We start from the raw sequence: 22,176 nt of genomic DNA, 5'->3' as shown, positions 1-22,176 counted from the left end.
CAATTTTATGGGACTGAGATTAGCAACTTAATTTAAGGCACTTATCTTGCCAGTTCTCATCCTAAATCATAGTGCTCACCAGCTATGTATCTGATGATTTTTAGGGTAGTACTAATATTACTTCATGTAATAATTTCTTCATACCTCATAATCTGCAGTAAAAGCTAGGCTTCTGAGGCACAACTCTTTGAGAGAACTAAGTACGTGTCACATTCTCCTTAGTATTTTCTCCTCTGATAACCTGCAGCTGGAATGAGTAATTCTGAGAGCAAGGGGGTGGTGGAGGTGGGGTCACACTGAGGATAAAGAGGACAGGTCTCTGTGGGGAAGACATTCTTTCCACGCCTGTGCTGGGCAGTGGCTGGTGCAGTGCGTTTGCAGACTCCCAGACCAAATTTCAAGCTGCACACCTTGGGGGGAAGCCTGATTACAACATCACTGCCTGCCTGCCTTGCAGGGCTCAGAAAGAAAAGCTAGTGAGAGACATTGGGAAGAATAATCTGACCTACTAATGCACCTTACAGGACTCTAAATTATCTGCAGTTGCAGGGGGAATAAAGGACTTGGATACTTCTGTGAACAAGTCAATAATAGTCCCTGCTCAATACATGACATTGATCAAAAGAATGAATGTTAGGATGCAAACAAGACTGATGTTAAAAACTGTATTGAAAGTGAACACCATCATAAAAATCAATGAGAGAGCTTCCTCTGAAACACTGTTCAGTGGTGACCACTTCATCAAAAAGGGATGTGGCAAACAGTTTATAAACAAACAACAAAAATGAAGAGATGCTTGGGTAAACATTGATTATGTAGTGAATTAAATGACTGGGAAAGTTCAGCTTTGAGAGGCATTATTTAGGGTGCCATGAATAATACATTCACTAAATTGAATTTACAGAAAGCTGGGACATTTCTAACAACCTGGTTCCAGTAGAAAATATGAATTTGTCAAAATAGAAGTATTCTGTCAGAATTTAACATTTCAAAAAAGACATTTCAAAGGAATAACAGCTAAGGTTACTCCTTATCAAGGACTTTTCTCCCTTTAGGGAACTGATTTTTTTCCTGTCTGGGATCCCAACTTTCTGTGGCAGATGAGTGTCAGAGACCATCTCAGACACAGTAAAAGTGACAATTTAGCTTCAAGACTCCAGGGCAAAGGCACCAAGAATTTAATACTCAACATTTCTAGTGCTCTGGAAGCTCTAGATGCAATAACTCTGGGCTTCTAGAAAGGCAGAAAATCCTAAATCTCCCCAAGTTGAATAGCTCTGGATTTCACAAGTATGAGTTGACATCACAATATCCTTAATTTTTTATTTAGCATGCTCCTCTTCATAAAAGAAATCAGGAGGCACACACATCATAATCCAACTGTGAACAGTCACTTCTGAAAAGAATTTCCACTGAACAATGACAAAGTTATGGGGCTAATTTTTGGCAGAAGGCCTCCATAGTGCTCTTCCACATCCAAAGGTCTTCCTGTACTCATTGCAGGTCATCCCCTGGCCTTAGGAAAATGTTACCTCACAAGTTGGACATTGCATCATACACTAGACATAATCAGCTATGGTGGGATACCCTCCCACAGGAAAAAAACAGGTTCAACAGGCAGGACTTCCACCTCATGAAGCTGTGCTGGCTGTGATCAATGATTGTGTTGTCCTCTAGGTGTTTCTTAATACTTCCCAGAATAATCTTTCCCATGGTTTTACCATGCACTGAAATGAGATTAACAGGCCTGTTATTTCTGAGGTCCTTATTCTTGCCCTTCTTGAAAATCAGGACAACATTCTCCAGCTTCCTGTCAGCGGGGACCTCTCCAGATTTCCAAGACTGTTCAAAAATCATTATTCCTCCAGCTTGGGGCACTGAGACCCCGTTGGTCTATCATCCATCTTGAAGACAGAGGCAAATAATACATTAAATACCTCTGTCTTGTTTCTGTCCCTGTTTGTAAGACAACCATTCTAATCCTGTGACAGGATGATGTTATTTTTGCACTGCCTTTTATATATATATTTTATATATATTACTGCCACTACTATGTTTGCAAAAAACCCTCTTCTTATTGTTCCCCACAGTTCTGGCCAGCTTCTTCTCCAACTCAACTTTGGCTACATGATTTTTTCCCCCTACAGTGGCAATCAGCATCTCTGTATTCTTCCCTCGTCATCTGACCTGGCTTCCCCTGGGTGTACACCTTCTTTTATTTCCAAATGAAATCTCTGTTCAGCCAAGCTAGCCTTCTGCCTCGTCTGCTTGACTTAAGACACCTGGGATTTGCCTGCTCCTGTGCTCTTAGGAGGTGACGTTTAAAAAGTGAGCAGCACTGATGGATCCCAGCTCCTGAAAAAAAATCATTTTCCCAGGGGATTTCACTCACTAATTCCCTGAACAGCTTGAAGTCAATTCTCCTCATGTCCAAGTCCAGGGCTGAGGTTTTGCTGGCACTTTTCCTCCTGCCAACAGAGATTCTAATCTCGATCACATTGTGGCCAAGACAGCCGCCAATCTCCACCTCATTTACGAGATCCACTCTGTTGGCAAGCAGTAGATGAAGAAGGGCATCCTTCCGAGTCAGCTCCCTTAGGACCTGTTCCATAAAGTTGTCATCCAGGTGTTTTAGGAATCTTCTGGCCCAGGTTGGACCAGCTGTGATGTTCCCAGCTGATTTCTGGCAAGTTGAAGTCCTCCATAAGAACTGGGGCTGTTTCCTTGGAAATGTCCTTTAGTCCCTCAGAGAATAACTTGTCAGTGTCATTGTCCTGGCTGGGAGGTCTATAGCAGACTTCCATGGTGACACCTGCATTATTTCTCACCCAGAGGATCTCACCTGTGCCATTGCCAGCTGTGAGTTCAATACATTCTACCCCATCTATTACACTCCTGCCTCTTCTGCCCTGCCCATCCCTCCTGAAGAGCCTTTACCCATCCAACAGAGCACCTCAGTCACAGGACTCATCCCACCAGGTTTAAATTATGCCAATAATATCAATAATTTGGATGGAGCCAAAGCATTCTGTTTTTCTCCTTCATGCCATGTGCATTATTGTAGAAACAAACCATGTGTGGTACATTGTAGTCAACACCTCCTGAAGTAGATTGAGAGATCCTATTAGAAGTGGTTTCCTCAAGCTCCTCAGGTTTTGACACACCATTGTTCATCACTGGGAAGCCTGGTTTTCTCTCTCTCCCTCCCAAAATAGTTTAAAGCTCAGTCAACAAACTGCAGTGGCTCCTGTGTACACTTTTTAAAAATGTATACATATATCCAAAAATATATATATAAATATATATGTGCATGTGTGTGCATGTATATATGTATATATATATATATATATATATATATATATATATATATATATACACAAACACACAAATATATACACACAGTCAGGAAGCAGTCTTTTCAGGACATTAGCTCTTTGCTACCACCTGCCTGAAGTTTACAGAGGAAAGAGGGGGTTTTCTCAAGACCAGTTCCGCTGAGAGGAACATCTCAAATTCTTCAGAGAAGCATGATATGATCTGGTATCAAAAACCTATTTCCATTATATAATCTAAAAAGTGGCTACTAGTCTATTAAAATAAATATTGGGTGCTGCTATATCTTGCCTTTTAAATAAAGATAGTGTGTACTATCCTAGAGATTTTAAAATAATGGTTTTAAAACAGCTTTTTTCAGCAAACCAAATATTGGATCAGTCATGCTACAATAGGGGAGGAGAGCCTGCTGTGAAAGTGTGTCACTTTAAAATAGTGCAGAGCACTCTAGGGCAAATAAAACTACAGTAAATCAAAAGAGTTCATCTATTGTGGCTACGTATTCTACAGCAGCCTCAGTTCAAGCCATGCTGCTAGTTTTTCTAGTGCCTTAAATCAAGCAGCAGGTATTTGTGGCCTGAAGTTAAGAAATGCTAAACATCTGCCAGTTTCCATACTTGAAACATCGCAGCTGCCTTACCTGAAGGATATTTTTCTGTTAGTGTACCAGGAATCTCAGTACTACTGTCATGTGGCATTTTCACTATGAAATATATCATTGTCATTTCACAAAATGTTAAACAATTCCCTCTCCCAATGATCCAGTTTTAAGTAATTTACAAAATATTTTAAATATCACATTTTTCAGTTCCTCATATTGGACACAAAAACACAGCAGCACACGATTCAGTTTTACTTTTTAACAGACTCAAGACTTCTCTTGACAGCTGGCAGTTTCAGTGACTGTTCAGCAGTCCATTCATCCAATCTGTAATGGCACTATTCTTGCTGACACGTGCTTTGGCCTATGAGAAAGACTTACAGGTGTAAACATAATGAAATAAAACTAATCATCCCTCAGAACAAATATTTAATTTCTGAATGTTAATGGTCTGGTACTTACGAGCACAAACTACTTAAGACTTCTGTCTTCCCTTCATCATCAGGTACTCCCAAAGCCAAAGAGAACAAAGGTTTTGATTGGTACTGGACCCATGAAAGAGCTGATGCAAATCATGTTTTATGTAACTTCCAATTGATTGTTGCATTTCCATAATTGATTGTACCTTCTACAGTTCTCTACTGTTTTCCCAGTTTGCAAATTTTTCTTCCAAAGTTAAAGTCTTGCAGCATTTCACATCCTCATCTATCTCTAAGAGCAATATCAATTTGGCAGGCTGCAATGCATATTGCAATGAAAATCTTGGAAGCCACTCTGTTGTGATCAATCAAGATACACTTGAATCTAAGAATATTAGTAATTGTGTGGAAGTCATAAGGATTACTGTGGGTCTTGTTAGAGTAGTTGTACTTCATGCATATTCTGTGAGGCACTATAATAATCTTCAAAAGGTGCCCTGAAGATTGTCCTGGGGGGCAGAATGAGTTGAGAAGACATAAGAAGCACATCCTTAGACTGGAAATTCATTAATAAACCTTGGACTCAGTGATCTTGGTGGTCCTTTATAACCTTCGTGATTCTATGATCATGGATGAACAGCAACAACAAGGACATCAAGATCTGAAGACATTGCTTTTGCTCAGGGAAAGCAAAATGCACCAAAAAACCCCCAAATGTGTCTTTTGTGTATGTTCTTAAATGAACTAAGGAGTTTTGGATGTCACTTTACCTTCTCAAATGACCCTATCAATTTAATATCTAGTCTTGCCTAACAGCCTTTTCCTTAGGAAGTAAAAAAAGTAAAGAGGGAGCAGGATTTTAAGCATAACTGTCGTGCTATCAGGTGCCTCAAATCTTACATATCACAGTAGCATGTTTCCATCATTATTTCCACTTGTAAAATACCCCAAATATAAAAAGAAAAGGCATTTAAAAACATCTAAAATGTTTCCAGGCTAGAAAGATTAAAGGAGACTCTAAGTCTGGGGACATCTCTTTGAAAAGACTTCTCAGTTTCCCTGAGAAGCAGCTTGTGGTGAGAACTGCCCAGAGCAGGAGATAACAGAAAACACCTTTTGGAAAGTGTGTAGAATGAGATTATATCACCACACTGTTTAAAGGGGAAAGAAAAAATGCTAATTAGGAATTTTGAATGCAGGGTGTTGTAGTCCTCCTCCGAGCTGGCCATTTTGTCTGAAGTAAACCTTGGCAGAACAGGGCGGAGGGAGAGGCTGCAGCTCCGGAGAGCCCTGCTGGGCGTGTTCAAACCCATTCCTGGGACTGCACCGCCCCCTGCTGGCCGCAGGCACAGTTAAATGATTGACAGACTCGGGTTGTTTTAATACATTTATATATTTACATAATGCATTGCTGTACAAGGGAGCTTTCATCAGAAAATATCTTTATTAGGGGAAATCATTCAAAAAATCCTTCTTTTTAAACAAAGTCTACAATTCCCAGGGACATTTTGCTCCATTTTTATTTTACAACAAGCTGTTTTTCTTGTTCAGGTGCTAATTTGAGGTGGACTTTCTTACCTTAATTAATAAATAAAATATTTACAATATCAGTGCTGCTGAGACGCTGGGAGTTAATAGCAGTAATTTAGCCAGGCTTGTTAAGGAATGCAGGATCTCACACTGGAAGCTTTGCAAACTTTTGTCAAAATACAGCTGGTAGCACTGTTATTCTATTTACTAAGGAATATGATTCACCTAGATTAGATGTCTGATGTGCTTTTAGAAGTACCATCTGGAAAAACATTAGCATATTTTAACATGTCTAGGGTGAAAGCAACAAATCACTTATTTCTCCTGGGCCTTCCAATTCAGCAGCAGATTATGGCCATGCATACTTAATACCAGGGCAAGTTCAACCCTGCTTCAGTGGCCCTCTGCCTCGGCTCTTTGGCTCATTATCTCAGAGCTTATTTTCAACTACTATAAGTGTAAATCAGTGTGGGGCAGGGTCTGTCATGCAGTGATTATGTGAAAGTACAGAAATGCAATCAATCTTTAGGGCCTCGCTGCATGAAATGCTGAATATTCTCAGTTTCCTTCAGCTCCTCTCTGGGGCTTCAATGACAGAGAAAATCACACAAGATTAAAACGTATAAGAGGGAAAGTGTCTGTGATCTGGAAAACAAGCAGGTATTTTTATTATTATAGAGAATCTTAGTGTCTTTCAAGCTGTGAAAGGGAAATCTTAATTAAAGGTTTGATCACAAAGCACTTGATCCTATAATGCTCCTCTGATTTCTGTCAAGAGCAGCTAACACCTCACAGGAACTGTAAATATCTTGTTGAGCCATATATTTAATGTGCAGTGCTGAGGTATATTTTGGTATCTGAATTTCTGGGTTGAGCAAGTGATGACTAAAAAACCAGTATTTGCAATTTCTCTACAGGAAGCTCCAGTGAAAAGAGTACTGAAGCTGTGGTTCCACAAAAGCTGAGGATCAGCCCAGTACTATCCTCATAGCCACATCCTTTTCTTCCTGTGTTTCCTTGTCTTTCCCTTGAGAAGAGCCTGACACTTAGCTCAACCATCTGCTGCGATATTCGCATCTTAAGATGCTAGAAAATTGAGGTTTTTGGCTTTGGTTGGTTGGGTTGGTTTTTCAGGGTGGGGAGATGGGTTAAATTATATCAGGAGGTGCCTTGTTCTTTATGATGCCAGTCAGAAAGGTGCTCAGGTTCTATAAAAGACCTCTTAAGGTCCTGATTTTTTGAGACCACACCAAAAAGAAAAGGAAGATAGTAGAGTTAACCATAAGACCCTTCAGAGGCTGGGAGCCCTGGACTGAATGGGCCTCTGACCCCAGCCCAGCACACCCTGCAGTTTCCACCCATGTGAAATTACCCCATTTTGGTCACTGGAATTCTTACAGGATTTTCCCAAAGAAGCCAACTCTATTCCTCACTTCTGCTGTCAAACAGAAAGGATGTCCACCTGAGAACTTGCTGCTAAATAAAGGTGAGGCCCAGCAGGGAGTGTCATCACCAAGCATGTACCAAACAGGAGGTGCTGATTCATTCCTGTGTGGCACAAGCAGCAGGCAGCACATGCAGCACAGACCAGCCTGCACTTACACATCCACATATAGTAACAATATTAACCACTTGCACAAATTAAATATTGAAATCCTTTTTAAGAGAATGCTAAAATCAGACCAGCGTAACATTTGCCCATGCCCTTTTATGGTCTTATCAAATTTAATACTCTGAATTGTGAAGACATTGGACAAACAGCAAATGTAAAATTTATATTTCTTTTATGTGAAAAGCAAAAAGGGAATTAAAAGCCTTTATCAAGATATTAAAAAAAATAACTTGATTCAACAGCCCTCTGAACCAAGATTTTAAATTGCCTCAAGCAGACAACATGTGAAATGTCGCTGCAAGGCATCGTGCTACAATTTGAAACATCAATGTTGAATTAGAGGTCGAGGGAAAATTTCCAACACACCTAGTCTTTGATTTTAAAAAGATGCTTCTTGTTTTGTACATTTTTACTTAGCTAAACCAGATCCTCTAGGTTTTTCTACTCTCCTCTTAAGAAAAGTGATGCATAATTGTCTGTAATCAGTACAGCATGTTCTAACTTAAATTATTAAAAATTAAATTTTGAAATAAAATAAAAATTACACCACTATTGAAATAATCAAGTAGAGCAGAGAAACATATGACTATATTTCTCATAGAACAATAGAATCATTACAGCTAGAAGTATCCTGGAAGGTATCTGACCCAGACTCATGTTATAAGCAGTCACAGAAGAAAAGGCTCCAAGGTGGCAAAATGCTTTCATTCTCAGTTACAGGTGCCACCAAGATCATTACTGGATCCTAGTGTTATGGAAAAGAAGTTTGAAGGGCTCTCTTCAAAAACTGATTATGTTCTAAGAATGACAAAAGATCAAGTAAATGCAAAAAAACTGAAAAAACATCTGAGAAAAAGATATGAAGTCATGTATATGTAACACTTCAGTATGAGGTTTGTTTCTTCAGAAAAAATATTAAAGAATCCTTTTCAGTCTTCCACTCAATCTTTATATAAATCTTCATATTTTAGTTTGAAATGCATGTAAATATATATCTCAGTTAATTCTGAGAGATTTCTTGTGAAGTTCATTTAGTTCATATCACAGTTCTGCTGCTGCGCTAAAATTGGAAAATCTTAAGATCAAATTCAGACTGAGTCCCCAAACATCTGGAAAAACAGCTAAATCATCTAGGAATCTGACTTTTGTACCAGCAAACCACGTTCTAGAATGCATTACATTATTGCTGCTTACATTAAAAGTCCTCTGAAACTGCTAAGTATAACTAATAGTATTTATTCATATTAGGAGTTATGCTTTAAAACAGCTATCAAATATAATAAGGGAAGACTCTGCTTTGGAATTTTTTTCTCTTTGAACTATTACTATCAGTCTGTGGTGTAGAGCTGGAGTCTGTAAAAATAACTTCAACTGCCAATTTTTTATACTAGATTAAACTTAGTGAATATAGATCTTTATATGTCACCATGCAGAGCATACTTTTAAGAATTTTTAACCAGTTTTGAAGCACTATAGTGTGCTTCCTTCCTGCACCTTCTTTTTGGAATTTGCAGTCTCTTCATCTTTGGATATTCCAGTTGATAATTTTCTTATTTCCCTTTAGATGTTTCTTTTTCTCCTTTTTTATTCACTTCCATGTCTTCTTTACTCTGCTGTTAAAACAGATATACACAAAATTCTGTGCATAATTTCTTGGAGTAAAACTACATGCTCCTTCAGAAACATTTTAAGAAGTAAAATTTCAACATGAAACATGAGATAGAGGTTCTCAGCTTTCAAGGCAGCTGTAGAATGTATGAATGGGTTTTAAGAAATTATGAATGGGAATTTATGAATTTATGAATGGGAATGACGAACAATCCATCAGAGAAACAGATAGATCAAACTCATATCTCTATGATATGAGTCTCTACTGTGTTTGCCTGGTGCTAAAATCCAAAACCTGCCTTTTGTATCACTTAATTTTACTGTAAACATTTTGCTTTCATATAAATATTGTTATAAAAAATTAGAAATCACAGGTTATTTATTCAGGCAAAGGTACATGACTGAAAACAAAACTATAAACTGCTCTTTCAGCTATTCAGGATTGATCAGTCTTGCAGGTTTTGAATGAGGAAGTCTTACAAGCACTTTCACATTTTCTAGGTGGGCATAGGCATGTCAATTCTCCTAAAAAGGCTAAATTGTAACCATTTCTATCAGTTACCTGAGTGGTTATTTTAAATTTAGAGAACTGTTTTGCTTGTGGATTTCTTTTCCTCCAAGCTGGTGAATTAGAAGATCCTGAAGTATATTTGCCTGTAGGAAAAACATACACATTGTTTCCTAATTTCAGCCACAATTTCAGGAAAGACTCCCTTAGTCTGATATGTGAATTAAGTATTACATTGGCTGAAGTTTCAATGAATGCATCAGATGAGTCAGACATCGCATCTGAAACATGAGCTAGCATTAAAGGCAGACTCTCTCTAGAACTTTAAAGATAATTTGCAATATTGTAGATTTGCAATATCATTTCCATGAGGCTCATGTGATCTTCCAAATGAGGAGATTCTGCTACGGACATCTTTGGTTTTAACAAAGGGAATGTTCCTAGGCTAAAGACTGTCCCAAATATATCAATAGCTTCTGTTTTATCCCTGCTTGTGAAAGCCCTATATACAAGGCTATATTATGTTTTTGTGCTAGACAGTTCATTGTGCCTCAGAATATACTGCTTAATCACCATTAAAGCATTAAACCATTAGGCATTAAACCATTTTCTAAAAAACTGATTTAAAATTAATACTCTTAATATTCTTTTAATTCCATCTTAATGTGATTAATTAAAATTATTAATTTCTTAATAATCCTACAGTTTTCAGTTTATAAACAATGTGAAAACATTACCATAGTTTTCTGTCTGTGTCCAAAATCTCCTATTGTTGTCAGGCTGATTCTTTTGTTTGGAGCTTTTCTGACCATAGGATTCAGGTACTGCTGGAAAGAAAGGCAGCAAAAATGTTAATGATTGTTCTTACAACAAAAATGTTGATTCACATTTTTTCAAAAATGCTCTATTCTTTTTTAACCTAGAAATTTAATAAAATGCATTCTCACATAAAGAATGTTCTCTCTATAATCCCTATACCACCTTGTTCACATTTAATGAAAGCAAACATTAAAAAAAAGAAAAAAGACACAACTACTTGTCCTCAAGACAAAACACCAATGTTGGAATTCATTTCACTTTATTTTATTCACCTTAAAGTAGGCATTACTCTGTCTGAAGGAGGTCCCTGTTATTAGAAATTAAGACAGGGAAGCACCTCAAAATGGAGAATGAACCCAGCTTAAGAGAGATGACTGAAATTGGCAAGATGAAATCACTTTTTTTATTTCTGATTATTTAAATTATTTACCATTAAATCTGTTGACAAAGTGACAAATGGGAAAAAAGATTATTCAGAGAAGTCATGGACACAGCAACCAAAAATTCAAATAAAGCCCAAATGAGGTACTAAATTGGGTGAGGCTATATGTATTAGCAGGATAAAAATAAAGCAAAAGATGTAATAAATCTGAAGTACATTGCCAGAAAGAAAGATGCAAGACTCAGAATCCCACCTGTAAGTTTCCTCAAATTAATGACATAGCATGTACCATCAAGAAGACAGTAGAGGAAGATGAAGGAAAGTACCATCCTTTATGAACAGCAGAAAGAATAGATTCAGTCCTCTGTCCAACATAATTTATGTGAAAAAATAATACTAATGTTAAATACAAAGATTTACACTGCACTTAAACTGATAACAGAAGTGTAAATAAGACACAAAACCTTGTTTATTCAAAACAAAAAAAAATCCTAAATAATGAAAATAAACAAATCCATAAAAATGAAAACTCCAGTGAAATCGCAGTTATGGAAATATATGCCACAAAACAAGGTCATTCTTTCTTATCCTACATTGATATAAGATTGAACAAGAAACATGTCTTGAGACACAACTAAAATTCAACTGCAAAAAATACTTCTACTATAAGCAGTTAGAATAATATAAGAGCTTAAAGGTGGAGTTTTCAAGGTTTATTAAATATTTGAAAAGAATAAGTCACATAAGACTGTAAAAACTGTAAAAATGCTGTAAAAACTGGGGATCACTATATTTGTGCACATCACCACTTCACTGCATCCATGAATTCCTGCCGTAAAGGTGGCTCAATTATTGTTCATGAATATCCTGTCTGACAAATTGTAAAGCTTTATAAATCTTTACATTTCTGTCTACAGACATGGCTGAAATCTACTTGTGAAAATTATACTTGATCAAATTTAGTCATGCCTGTATTTAGGCATTAATGACTTATTATTAACCTGTAGGGACCCAATTGAATGCAGCACAATATAAACAGGCATTTTAAGAATTCTGTGTACACAGGGACCCACCTGGAGTTCCATTGAATTTTGGTTTTTGAGTGACAGTCCGGTAGACTACATAAGCTGATCGTCGAGGTTCTGGAGAATTTAAATGAGTGTATCTTCCAGTTTCTCTCCCATATGGACTCAAAGAAGCAGTTTCAACATCCTTACTTTGACCCCTTTGTTGATAACTTGGTTTTACTTTGGGGTCTGGAGTATGAATTCCTAAAAGTGAAAATACAACCAAAAAGGTTGTCCTATTATTCAGAATTGCACATAGTGCAGGCAACCGGAGACTGAATAAGCTTTGAAGATAGACCAGTCCAAGTATGGGATGTCCATATTTGACACTAAGAACAGAAATTTCCTAGATAGTGCTAAATCATATCACAATTTATTAAACAGAAATTAATAAACTGATGATTTTTTCAAAATACCTTTGCCAGTTACTACATTAGCTGAATTTCTTCGCTCCTCAGAAATCCTTTTATTTTCCTTTACTTCCTTACAGTGGCGGTTCTTTACCAGTTCATTGTGGTTTGTTTCTGAGGGATTAAAATGATACATATTCACTTTTTCAGAAAGCACAAAAAGTGTTCATAGCCAAGAATACTGTGGTGTTTTGAAAACATAATCTCCTACTTCATGAATAGGTCCCTTTGGGTGGAACATGGTTTCACATGCTAATTACTGTAAAAGTATAATTCCCCAGAAGGAAAGCAAAAGTGTCTACATCTCCTCTAGCAGAAGAAATCTTGAAGGCCAACTCAAAGATTAAATTCAAAAATCAGATCATCCTTTCTCTGCACTGCATATATGTGGACCTCTGGCCATGGCTGAGCCTATGGAGACCAATTCACACACTTCAAAGGATGCCTGGCTGAACTGTGAATGACTTCTTCTACCTGTAGCATCTGGATACACCCTGGACATGTGCAGTGCATGAACATAACAAAATACTACAAATGATGGAGATAAATTAGCAACAACACTAGTTGCATAGGTAAGCCCACTTCAAACTACAAACAGAACTTCATTGGGAAAGTTGCATTGTACAGTAACCACAGCGCTCTTTTCCTGGCCCTGCTTCTCTTTGGGAAGATGAGGATTTGCTCTCCCTTTTTTCCTGCTAATGTAAACAAGCACTTGTGGTTCCTCTCATTTCAGACCAAAATCTGGCAAAAAATAAAAAGAAAATGAAAAGAAACTTTTGCTTCAGTTTACGGGGTAGTTTAAAGACAAAAATCTGTCTTTTTTTCCCCTTTAAAACTGCAAAGAAATAACTGGATAACAATGTACTCACAATAAAATTTTATACATTGACAAATACATTCTGGAATTCTCCTGTGAAAAGGATGAAACTTATCATTAAGGTACTTTGGTGTAGGGATGTTAATTTGCTGTACGTGACTAGTTTTTGATAAACAGAGTTTATCACAAATGTTATGGTCTTTCCTTAACTATATTTGTACTGGTTTTATTAAGTCCTCTCTTCTGGGAGATACTAACTGCAGTCAAATCTGTTTTACTTGTCTGAAGTGGAAAGTGCACAGCACTCCCCATGATCTAACGTGGGCATCAAAGACTTTAGTAACTCAGGGACTCATAATTTAATCTATCAGAGGATGCAAACTGGCTGAAAGAAGCAGAATTAAACCATAACATACAATTGCTGTCATCTTGCATTTATAGAAATCACTCTGTTAATGGAAATTTCACTTCAGATTGGTTTTACACAAGATAGATAATGTTCACCACACTTGCAGAGGAACAAAAGTAATCGAATCTAAAAATATGAAAATATATAATAATGAAGTACCTTTCACATTGGGATACTTTGACGTAATTGGTTCCTTTTCCCGAGGTAGTGCCTCAAATCTGTTCCCATCAACAAATGTGTTCCTCTGCATCACAGAACCACCACCTCCTGTAGGAAAGGAGTCTCACAAAATTATCTGTACTCAAGAGCACCCTGAGAAAGGTGAACAATGCAAAAAGTCTGCTTTTTAAATGGCATGTTTTTAGTTGGAGTAGAAAAATACAATGAACACAATGAAACCAAATAGCTGATTTAATAAGGCCCACAAAAATTAGAGAAAATGGTTAAATAGTCTATTAAAAGCTTTAAATATATATAATTGTGAACAGAGATTCAAAAGTATCAGTATCATTAAAAAATGGCTCAGTGGTAACTGTTTATACAGACATAAAGTATCTTTCTAAAGATACTTTCGTACATAAAGGTCACAGGAAAAGATGTAGAATGAAAGATATATTTCTACTGTGCAACAGTTCTGGAGCTAGAAGACACACATCAGTTTGCTCCAAGCTAGAGCAAGCAGCCCTAGCATGGTATTGCACTATTTTGCATTGACAAATAGGAAAATAGGGTGGAAAAAAGAATACTACAATTATTACTATTTTTATAATTAATAATTATTTATGAAAAAAAGGATTGAATACCACTAAGTATTAAGGAAATTCAGGAGAATGGGGCATTATTCAGCTTTAATGACAGGATTCAATGCAGAACTCAATTCCTCAAAATAGTATGTTTTCATTATGGTCAACCAAGTTTATGGAAAGGGATCAGATCCGTTAAAGAAATTGCAGGATTGCAGCTTCGTTATTTTTCTGTACGATAACTGAAAAATTCAAAGCTTATCCACCTTAACTATGGATAGTCTCACAAAAGGGACAGTTTTTGAAGGCATTTTCACTTCAGACAGTCACAGAATCACAGTCACAGGATATAAGAGTTGGAAGGGACTCACAAGGATCATCAAGTCCAGCTCTTAAATGAATGGCCCATACAAGGATCAAACCCACGTCCTTGGCATTACTAGCACCAGGCTCTAACCAACTTGTCTGCATCTCTACACTTGCTTTTTCATAGCTCCACAGAACCCTTTCTTTCCCAAAATCAACTGTAACCTGCATAAAGGATTTTGTCCAGTGCAAACCTAAAAGAAGCATAATATATAATCATAAACAATGAGTTTTATTGTTAAAACTAATGGTTCAGCATGAGATAGAGTGTCTAGACCATAAAGATCATATAATAACTCAAATGCAAAATTGGGAAGTTTAATGCATGCATATTTAGTTATTTACCACATGATGTTCAGCAGTGAGAAGCTGATGCTACAGTATATTACCTCCATTCTCAAAGGATTTCTGATCTGTTCTGGGAATACTCTCTATTGATATTCTCCTTTCTGAACTCTCTTTTTCTTTTCTTGTATTATTAAATCTTGTAGGAATGGTGTTCCCATCACCTGGAAAGGCAACAGAATGTTTAGCTGTGTGTAAGCACAGGTAATGGAACTGACACTCTCTCCCACCCCTATGAGCCAATGATTAGTTTAGTGCAATTTCTCTTAACCTCTCATTTCATAACCTTCTTTCTCTTTTATTATTTGAATCCTATCTAGTGTAACTGATGTCTATCTTTCATGTTCTGTAAGAAAATATCATAATTCATAGACTAAAGAAAACTATGACTACAAAGTAAAGACCCAGCTATAAATTACCTGCTTATTCATGAGCCTCTCACTACCCATGAATTATATTTATTAATCCTATCTAATTGAATTTATGGCATTGTCAGAATGCATATCATTATAGTAGCTGAAGCCTCAGAAAACTCAATAGAAAAACTGGTTTTTGGAAACATATCTGTATTTTTCTCTTTATGTATCTAATGATAAACAATGACACTTCTTAAAGGGTATGTTCACACATTTGTCACTGAGTCTCTCATCTATAGTCTCATATAGTCTCTCATCTATGTATTTGTTAGAAATAATTTATCCAAACTATTGTAATAACTAACATTTCAAATTTAGAAATTAGAAGAGAATAATAAATGAAAAACCACAAGAACTGGGGTAAATGTTTAAAAATTTGTATTATTTTATGTTAGATAGTCCAGAATTTAAAACAAAATGTAACTCTTTCGTTCTTCTCTTTTGAAGGAGACAATTGAAGGAGGTATTTAATCTAAATTTAATTATAGAAAAGTTTGATTTAACACTACATTTTGACATCAAGACACCCAAGATAGCCAGCAGAGATCATGAAGCACCTCTGGAAAAGTGGCTCATCTCACCCTTTGGCACTGCCTGGTGATTCAATAAAAATGAGATTCATTTGAACTCCTCTTTCTCTCTATTTTCACCAGACAGCCTAGATGAGAAATTTAAACTACATCCCTAACCTTAGGATGGTTAAACTTAGACTACATAAATCTTTGCCATTAAATTATATGAAATACCTATATTGTATGTGTCAGGAAAGTACAGATTGTGTTAGTAGCCCATTTCTACCTTTTCCATCCACAACTGATGCAGGACATCCCCACAGGTGTGACTATATATATGGCAAAAAAGAATGAAGTGTTTTTGTAATTTGCTGACAAATACAAAGATGTTTTTGGTAATATTTTATTTTCACTAAATTTAAAAAGTGGGGAGGAAGTGAAAACTGTGTAATAGTTTCTCCCTATTACAGCAATTTTAGAAGTGGTAAATAGAGTCCAAAGAAATCAAAATACTTGCCTTTCTGCAAGTTTTGTTCAGTAGTTTCCAAGGGTAATAACTCATCTTGCCACAGTGAAGACACAGTTTTTGTCGATTGGTGTTTGTAAGGGTTCTGAATCCCATAATACTCTCCTATACATGCCCCAAGAGGGGAAAAATAAAAAGGCCTAAAGTTTACTGTATTGGAAGCACTGTCTTCAAGGAAAGAATGATTAATTTCATATTTACCAGATTTATAGCATATATCCCTTATTGCTCTTTCCTCTTCAATATCTAAAACAGTCTTAGGCATCCAGCTAGAAACATCTGCAGGAAATATTTGTAAAAGATTACAAGATAACTATAAAAAGACTTCCAATAATTCTTAATAATAAAATATGATAATGACTTTTATTTTTGTCATTGATTATTCTTGGTTTTGACTGCAACCTGTGCTTTTGGACTGAAAAATCATGATTTAATATTAGGTACTTTCAAGTGTGATGGGATTGCAGTTAAAACACATTTTAATAAACAAATTTTTGTTAATTCAAAAATATTCAAAAATATCTCAAATATTCATTTTCAAAATAATCTTTCATTTATACCCGCCAGAGAGTGCTTATCACAAAACCACTGCCCAAATTACTGCCCTGCAATGCCTGTTGGCAGAGCTGATGAAGTGAGTGCTCCGGATCTCTCTCAGTTAAGGTTATGAAGATTAACAAAGCCCTACTTTCTATATTGTTTAAGTGGCATACTCAGGCTGAAACCAAGTTAGGAAGCACTGACAGGCTGGTCTACCAGACAGCCTGATAGGCAGTGGGAAAGTGCAAAGTGGGTTGGGTCAGCACAGTAATTTGCTGAATGTATGCCTGAAAGCAGATCATTCTCTCACTTGTCACCCTCCAGGAATGTGTCATTTTTTCCATCCCTATGAATGTCTTATCTCTAAGTGAGATACAGTCAATGGCTTAACTGTATTAACCTGTATATATATATATATAAATATTCAGCTCAACTAGTGGAGAGTTTTACATCAATTCTCTTTGCTAGATTTAAGAATAACTTTCTTTAAAAAATAAGACTGCCTACACAGTTTGGTAAATCAGCTGAAAAAATTACTTAAGTTAAAGCCACACAAGCATCTTTTGCAAAAAAACTTGTGACTTAACCTTTGTTGACGAGTGCATACAGCCCTTGTTCAAACACTTGTTTGCCAGAAAAAAAGTACCTCCTAAACTTGCAATTTCATTCCAAAATTTTGAATAGTTTTTGATGGCCATTTGAATTGGATCACAAGTGTTAGAAAATACTACCTTGCTCATATCTGGTGACTACCAGTTCCAACATTTTAAGCATTAGCTAAAAACTAGTTCCAAAAACTTTTCAACAACTCTTTTCTAAAAATGTAATGGTTATTATAACAAATCAGTTGTGAAGTATATTGCGAGAGCTGACAAAACCCATTCAACTTGCTTATAAAAGAAAAAAAACTGTTTACAGTTGTCTTCATCATCATCCTCTTCATTATCCTCTTCATCATCCTCTTCATCACTGAGGTTTATAATCAGTGGAGGGTGAATTGGTACTAAAATATTCTCTTGACTTCTGAGTGAGTCCTGACGATGGGCTGGATGCAGAATGCCTCCTTGGACATCCTGTTTCAATGGGACATCTGCAGACAAGAACATTAGATTTACTTTGCTACAAGGAAACTAAAGTATCACATCCAGTTTGACAGCTCCTCTGAATGGACATGGGCACTGCTGAATACAGACTTTTGAAAAGAGGAACATTTTCATCACTGCACAATTTTAAAAATTCGCAAATATGCTGTATTAATCCCTAGAGCATCCATTTCAAAGAATTTAGCAATGCTAAGCATAGGATTGCTCATTTTAAATTTGAATACATTTTGATATCAAACTAAATCTCAGCTTTCATTACTAGGTACAACGTGTAGATTTTGTGAGAGAATTTGAAGTTCACAAAAATAATTTACACCTAATCAGAAAATATATTATTTTCCTGAGGAATTTATCTCCACACATAATATTTTCAGCAAAATGCCTTTAGTATTGGGATAACACTTTCCAAGAGCCATTGTATTAATTGACTAAAAAAAGTTATGAAAGATGGTGTGTCTATGGGTATTGTTCGAGCTGACTACCTTGCAACTATACTATTCTGTGTATTATATTATAAATAAAATAAATAAATAATAAAATAAATTAAAAATAAAATAAAAAGTTGGATATATCTTCCACTCTAAAAGAAAGTGTGGGCATTTTTCAATTATTCCAGTTGTTTTTAATCTTGTGCATCTCTTGCTTGCCTATGAGCAGCATGCGTATCATGTTAAACCTTTTCTTATAACATGGTTGCAAATCAGATTTGTTGTATCTCATGTGAGAGATGTGTAAGATACAACGCTAACTTGATGGAGCCTTTTTCACTGTTCAGAACAGGCTATTTTTAGCTCCAGGTAGAATAAACCAAATCAAACTTAAATTTGTTTAACAAGATTTTTAAGTATAAGAATGAAAAAAATTTTTAAAAAAGCACGTTTAGTATTTACAGTGCTATTGTGGTGCACACAGGCTTTGAACTTGTACATATTTCAGTAAAAAGCAAAAGGGTTTAGTCTGTTTTCTAGCTGTGATTGTCAGACATTGCTCTTACATAGGATACCCTTGCCCACAGTGTCTTTTGGGTAGTCTCTGACTTGCACCACAGCCAAAAGCATGATTGTGCTGTGTAAGTGGGAGCTGTGCTGAAGGCAGCATGGGCACTCAGAAAAACAGGCCTTGTCTTGATCCTGTGTGCTTATTTAGGCTCCACGTGCCCAGATATGACAGGCTACATTTTCCTGGGGCAATTTCAGGAACACCAGGTTTCACAGTGACTTGCTCTCCTCATTCCTGCTTCTGACATCTTTGTTCTTTGCCCTGGACTCTTATCCTATTTCCAGGTTCCAGCTGTCTACCAGAATTTCTGGTAGTCAAGAGCTCCTCTTAGAAATGGATGAGGGAAAAAACCCAACTTGTAATGGTGTAGTTTTCCACAAATAAAAGAGTGCTGCTTTATACATTATTATTGTACTTCAGTAACATGTAGCCAATGTTCAAGCCCAAAAATTTTATTCAAAACAACAAACTGGAAATATATCTGCACAAACAGCTCTGGAATCTCATGTTATCTACAAGGGGCATCTCATCCATACCTGTTGTGCTCTATCAACAGATACCAGTGTCCCTACAAACCTCCTCCTCCCACCACACACACTACTTTTGATTTCTCTTAAAAGTATGACCTGCATACTAACCATTTGAACTACTAGAGAGATTTAATCTACCAGAAATTCAAATTAAGCAACATTTTTATTCCATGGATCTCAGCAACCTAAATGTGACTTCATCTTTTTTATCACTAATAGGTATGAAGATTTGTAATATGACAGCTAAAATAATTCATGTGGCAAATCAAATTCCTTTCTTTCCCTTAAACTTGCTGGGATAGCAGATCATACCTGATTGATTTGCCATGGTGCATTTCTTGACCTTACATAAGCGCTGGAAGGGCATTTTTTTTTTCTATTCCATTACTCTAATGAACAAATTGTGGAGAAAATATTTTTACTCACTGTTACTAGGTGGCAAATAAAGTCCATTTATATTACGGGGTTTTCTGTGAAAGAAGTCACAGCTTATCCTCCTACAGCCTACGGGCTCTGTCTCCCAGAAACAGGAGAACTTGCTGTAGTTTTGCTGCAGGAGAAAACAGTTTTCAGGTGTTGTAAATATAACAACAAAAATGGAATAAATAGATTAGTATATGCTGTGTGACTGAATACATGACAGTTCACACTGCTATAAACATATGACCAAGATTTTGTGGGACCACATTCTTATAGTTTACAACATTTCAAATTATCTTTTATGACTTTTATCATAAGCTCTAGATACCTCTAAAGTTATTGAGTTAGGTCAAATAGTCTTCAGTGATGTAAAATTGTTTCTAGATTAGAATAAGGGTAAGACAGTCTACTTAGCTTACTGCAGACTTTTCATGAGCTGCCGGGAAGGAAAAAAAATCTCATAAGTCATTTAATTGACATGTCACTGAGTTTACTTTCTGTACAATGGAAAAATCATATCAATATCCAATGAAATGTGCTGTACAAGTGCAAATCTTGCACCAGTACTGCCTTACTATTAAAGGACATGAATCTATGGAAAAACATGGGGCAAGAAACAAAACCCAGAAAGATTCCCAACAAAAACTGAAAAAAAAATTGGGACCTGATGTTGGCACTGCTGCTATTACACTGCTGACACCATCTTTCAGCTTCAGCTGTTTTTAAAGGTGACAAACAAAAAGCTAATGGGAATAATACTCTGGCTACATGGATTTGTTTAATGATTATTTCTTTACTTATATATATACACTCATACTGCTGCTGTCCCTCTATTGATCAATGTGGCATCAGCTAAAAAGTTTGCACAATACTGCAGAGATAGTACTTTCACAACATGAGTCACTTCTGTCAGTCATACATAAAATCATTGTTCTGAATCTCTGTCTTATCAGAGTTTGCAGTTTTTAGCGTCCTCTCCGATGATGCAATTCACTTATCATTGTAACTTGAGGTATCTTTCTCAAACACATGATAAACTTTTAAGTCCAAGGAGGCAAGTGTTCACGCACTTTACCCTGAATATGGAAACTCAGATTTACATCCCAGATGTGAATGGCATCCCACCTGAGAGCCATAAATACCAGGTTGGGGGTTATTTCGGAATGAGTTTCTGAGTAACTGTTAAAATGAAAACAAGGCCATACTTGAAAATATTGGAATATTTGGAAGCAGGTTTCTCCCAGTTCCAGACATTAACAGCTACATCTAAGAGCAGCATCTCCAAAAACTTTTGGATTGTAGTCAGTACAATTGGGCCATCCCCTGAGACACGAAGTCCATCTCCCAGGCATTAACACCTAACACCCTGACCCTTAAAAACAGATGGAATAACCAAGAGCCCTAAACCCATCCCTGGATTTTTACCAGGTGGAATGTAAGTACTTCTTTGAATTAAAGCTATAAATTATAAAGCTTCTTTATAATTAAAGCAGTCAGGCAAATCATCTTATCCTGAAAGCAGTTTTCTTTCAAATACCAAACCTTCAGATGAAGTAAAACTCAGTGGATAGCGCAGCTAAAGCAAAAAATAGTTGAATGAAGCATGTGGTACCTTCTCCATGTGGTTGAACTGTTGAACTGAACGGAGAGCAGTTGTTAGCCAGGATGGAATGTTACATTTTAACAGTTGCCAACTGCTCCTCCAGCTTGGGACATCAGCATGATGCTGCTACATGACCTGTCCAGGCTGAACATCTTCCTTTCTCTCTATTGCATCCAAGTAAAATACAGAATATCAGATTGTTTCAAAGAGTTGCCCATTATAGTGCGTTTTTTAATGTGGAATGTAACAAACCAATTTAGTGAAGCTCAAATTATACCCAACTTCTTGCTGATACAACTGTGGTCTTAAAAACAAATCTCTGATACCACAAAGATACTACAGCCTGCTGGGCGACAACAGTCAGAGGGAGGAGTGAGAATATGTGTGAGAGAAAGAACCCTCCGACACCAAGGTCAGGGAAGAAGAAAAGGGAGAAGGTGCTCCAGACGCCGGGACAGAGAGTGTCTCCTGCAGCCCGTGGTGAAGGCCATGGTGAGGCAGCTGTAGCCCTGCAGCCCATGAAGATCCAAGGTGCAGCAGGGATGGATCTGCAGC

The 22,176-nt window shown here is 36.7% G+C and overlaps 1 protein-coding gene across 1 annotated transcript; it reads right to left on the bottom strand.

Annotated features, from left to right (window-relative positions):
- Nucleotides 1-1,856: 1,856 nt before the first annotated feature.
- Nucleotides 1,857-21,639, bottom strand: LOC131572566 (uncharacterized protein C12orf50 homolog). Its single transcript, XM_058825816.1, has 13 exons — nucleotides 21,631-21,639; nucleotides 20,025-20,148; nucleotides 17,883-18,056; nucleotides 16,628-16,705; nucleotides 16,418-16,531; nucleotides 15,017-15,136; nucleotides 12,296-12,403; nucleotides 11,874-12,083; nucleotides 10,349-10,438; nucleotides 9,666-9,757; nucleotides 9,076-9,105; nucleotides 2,393-2,602; nucleotides 1,857-1,904 (listed from the first exon to the last, which is right to left on the bottom strand). The coding sequence occupies exons 1-13, from the start codon at nucleotides 21,637-21,639 to the stop codon at nucleotides 1,857-1,859; spliced, it is 1,407 nt and encodes a 468-aa protein (XP_058681799.1).
- Nucleotides 21,640-22,176: the final 537 nt, after the last annotated feature.

This window comes from Poecile atricapillus, chromosome Z (genome assembly GCF_030490865.1).
Source record: "Poecile atricapillus isolate bPoeAtr1 chromosome Z, bPoeAtr1.hap1, whole genome shotgun sequence".
In the NCBI taxonomy this organism is placed as follows: Eukaryota; Metazoa; Chordata; class Aves; order Passeriformes; family Paridae; genus Poecile; species Poecile atricapillus.
Note: the sequence above shows the minus strand (reverse complement) of the source record. Positions and strands in the feature narration are given on the sequence as shown.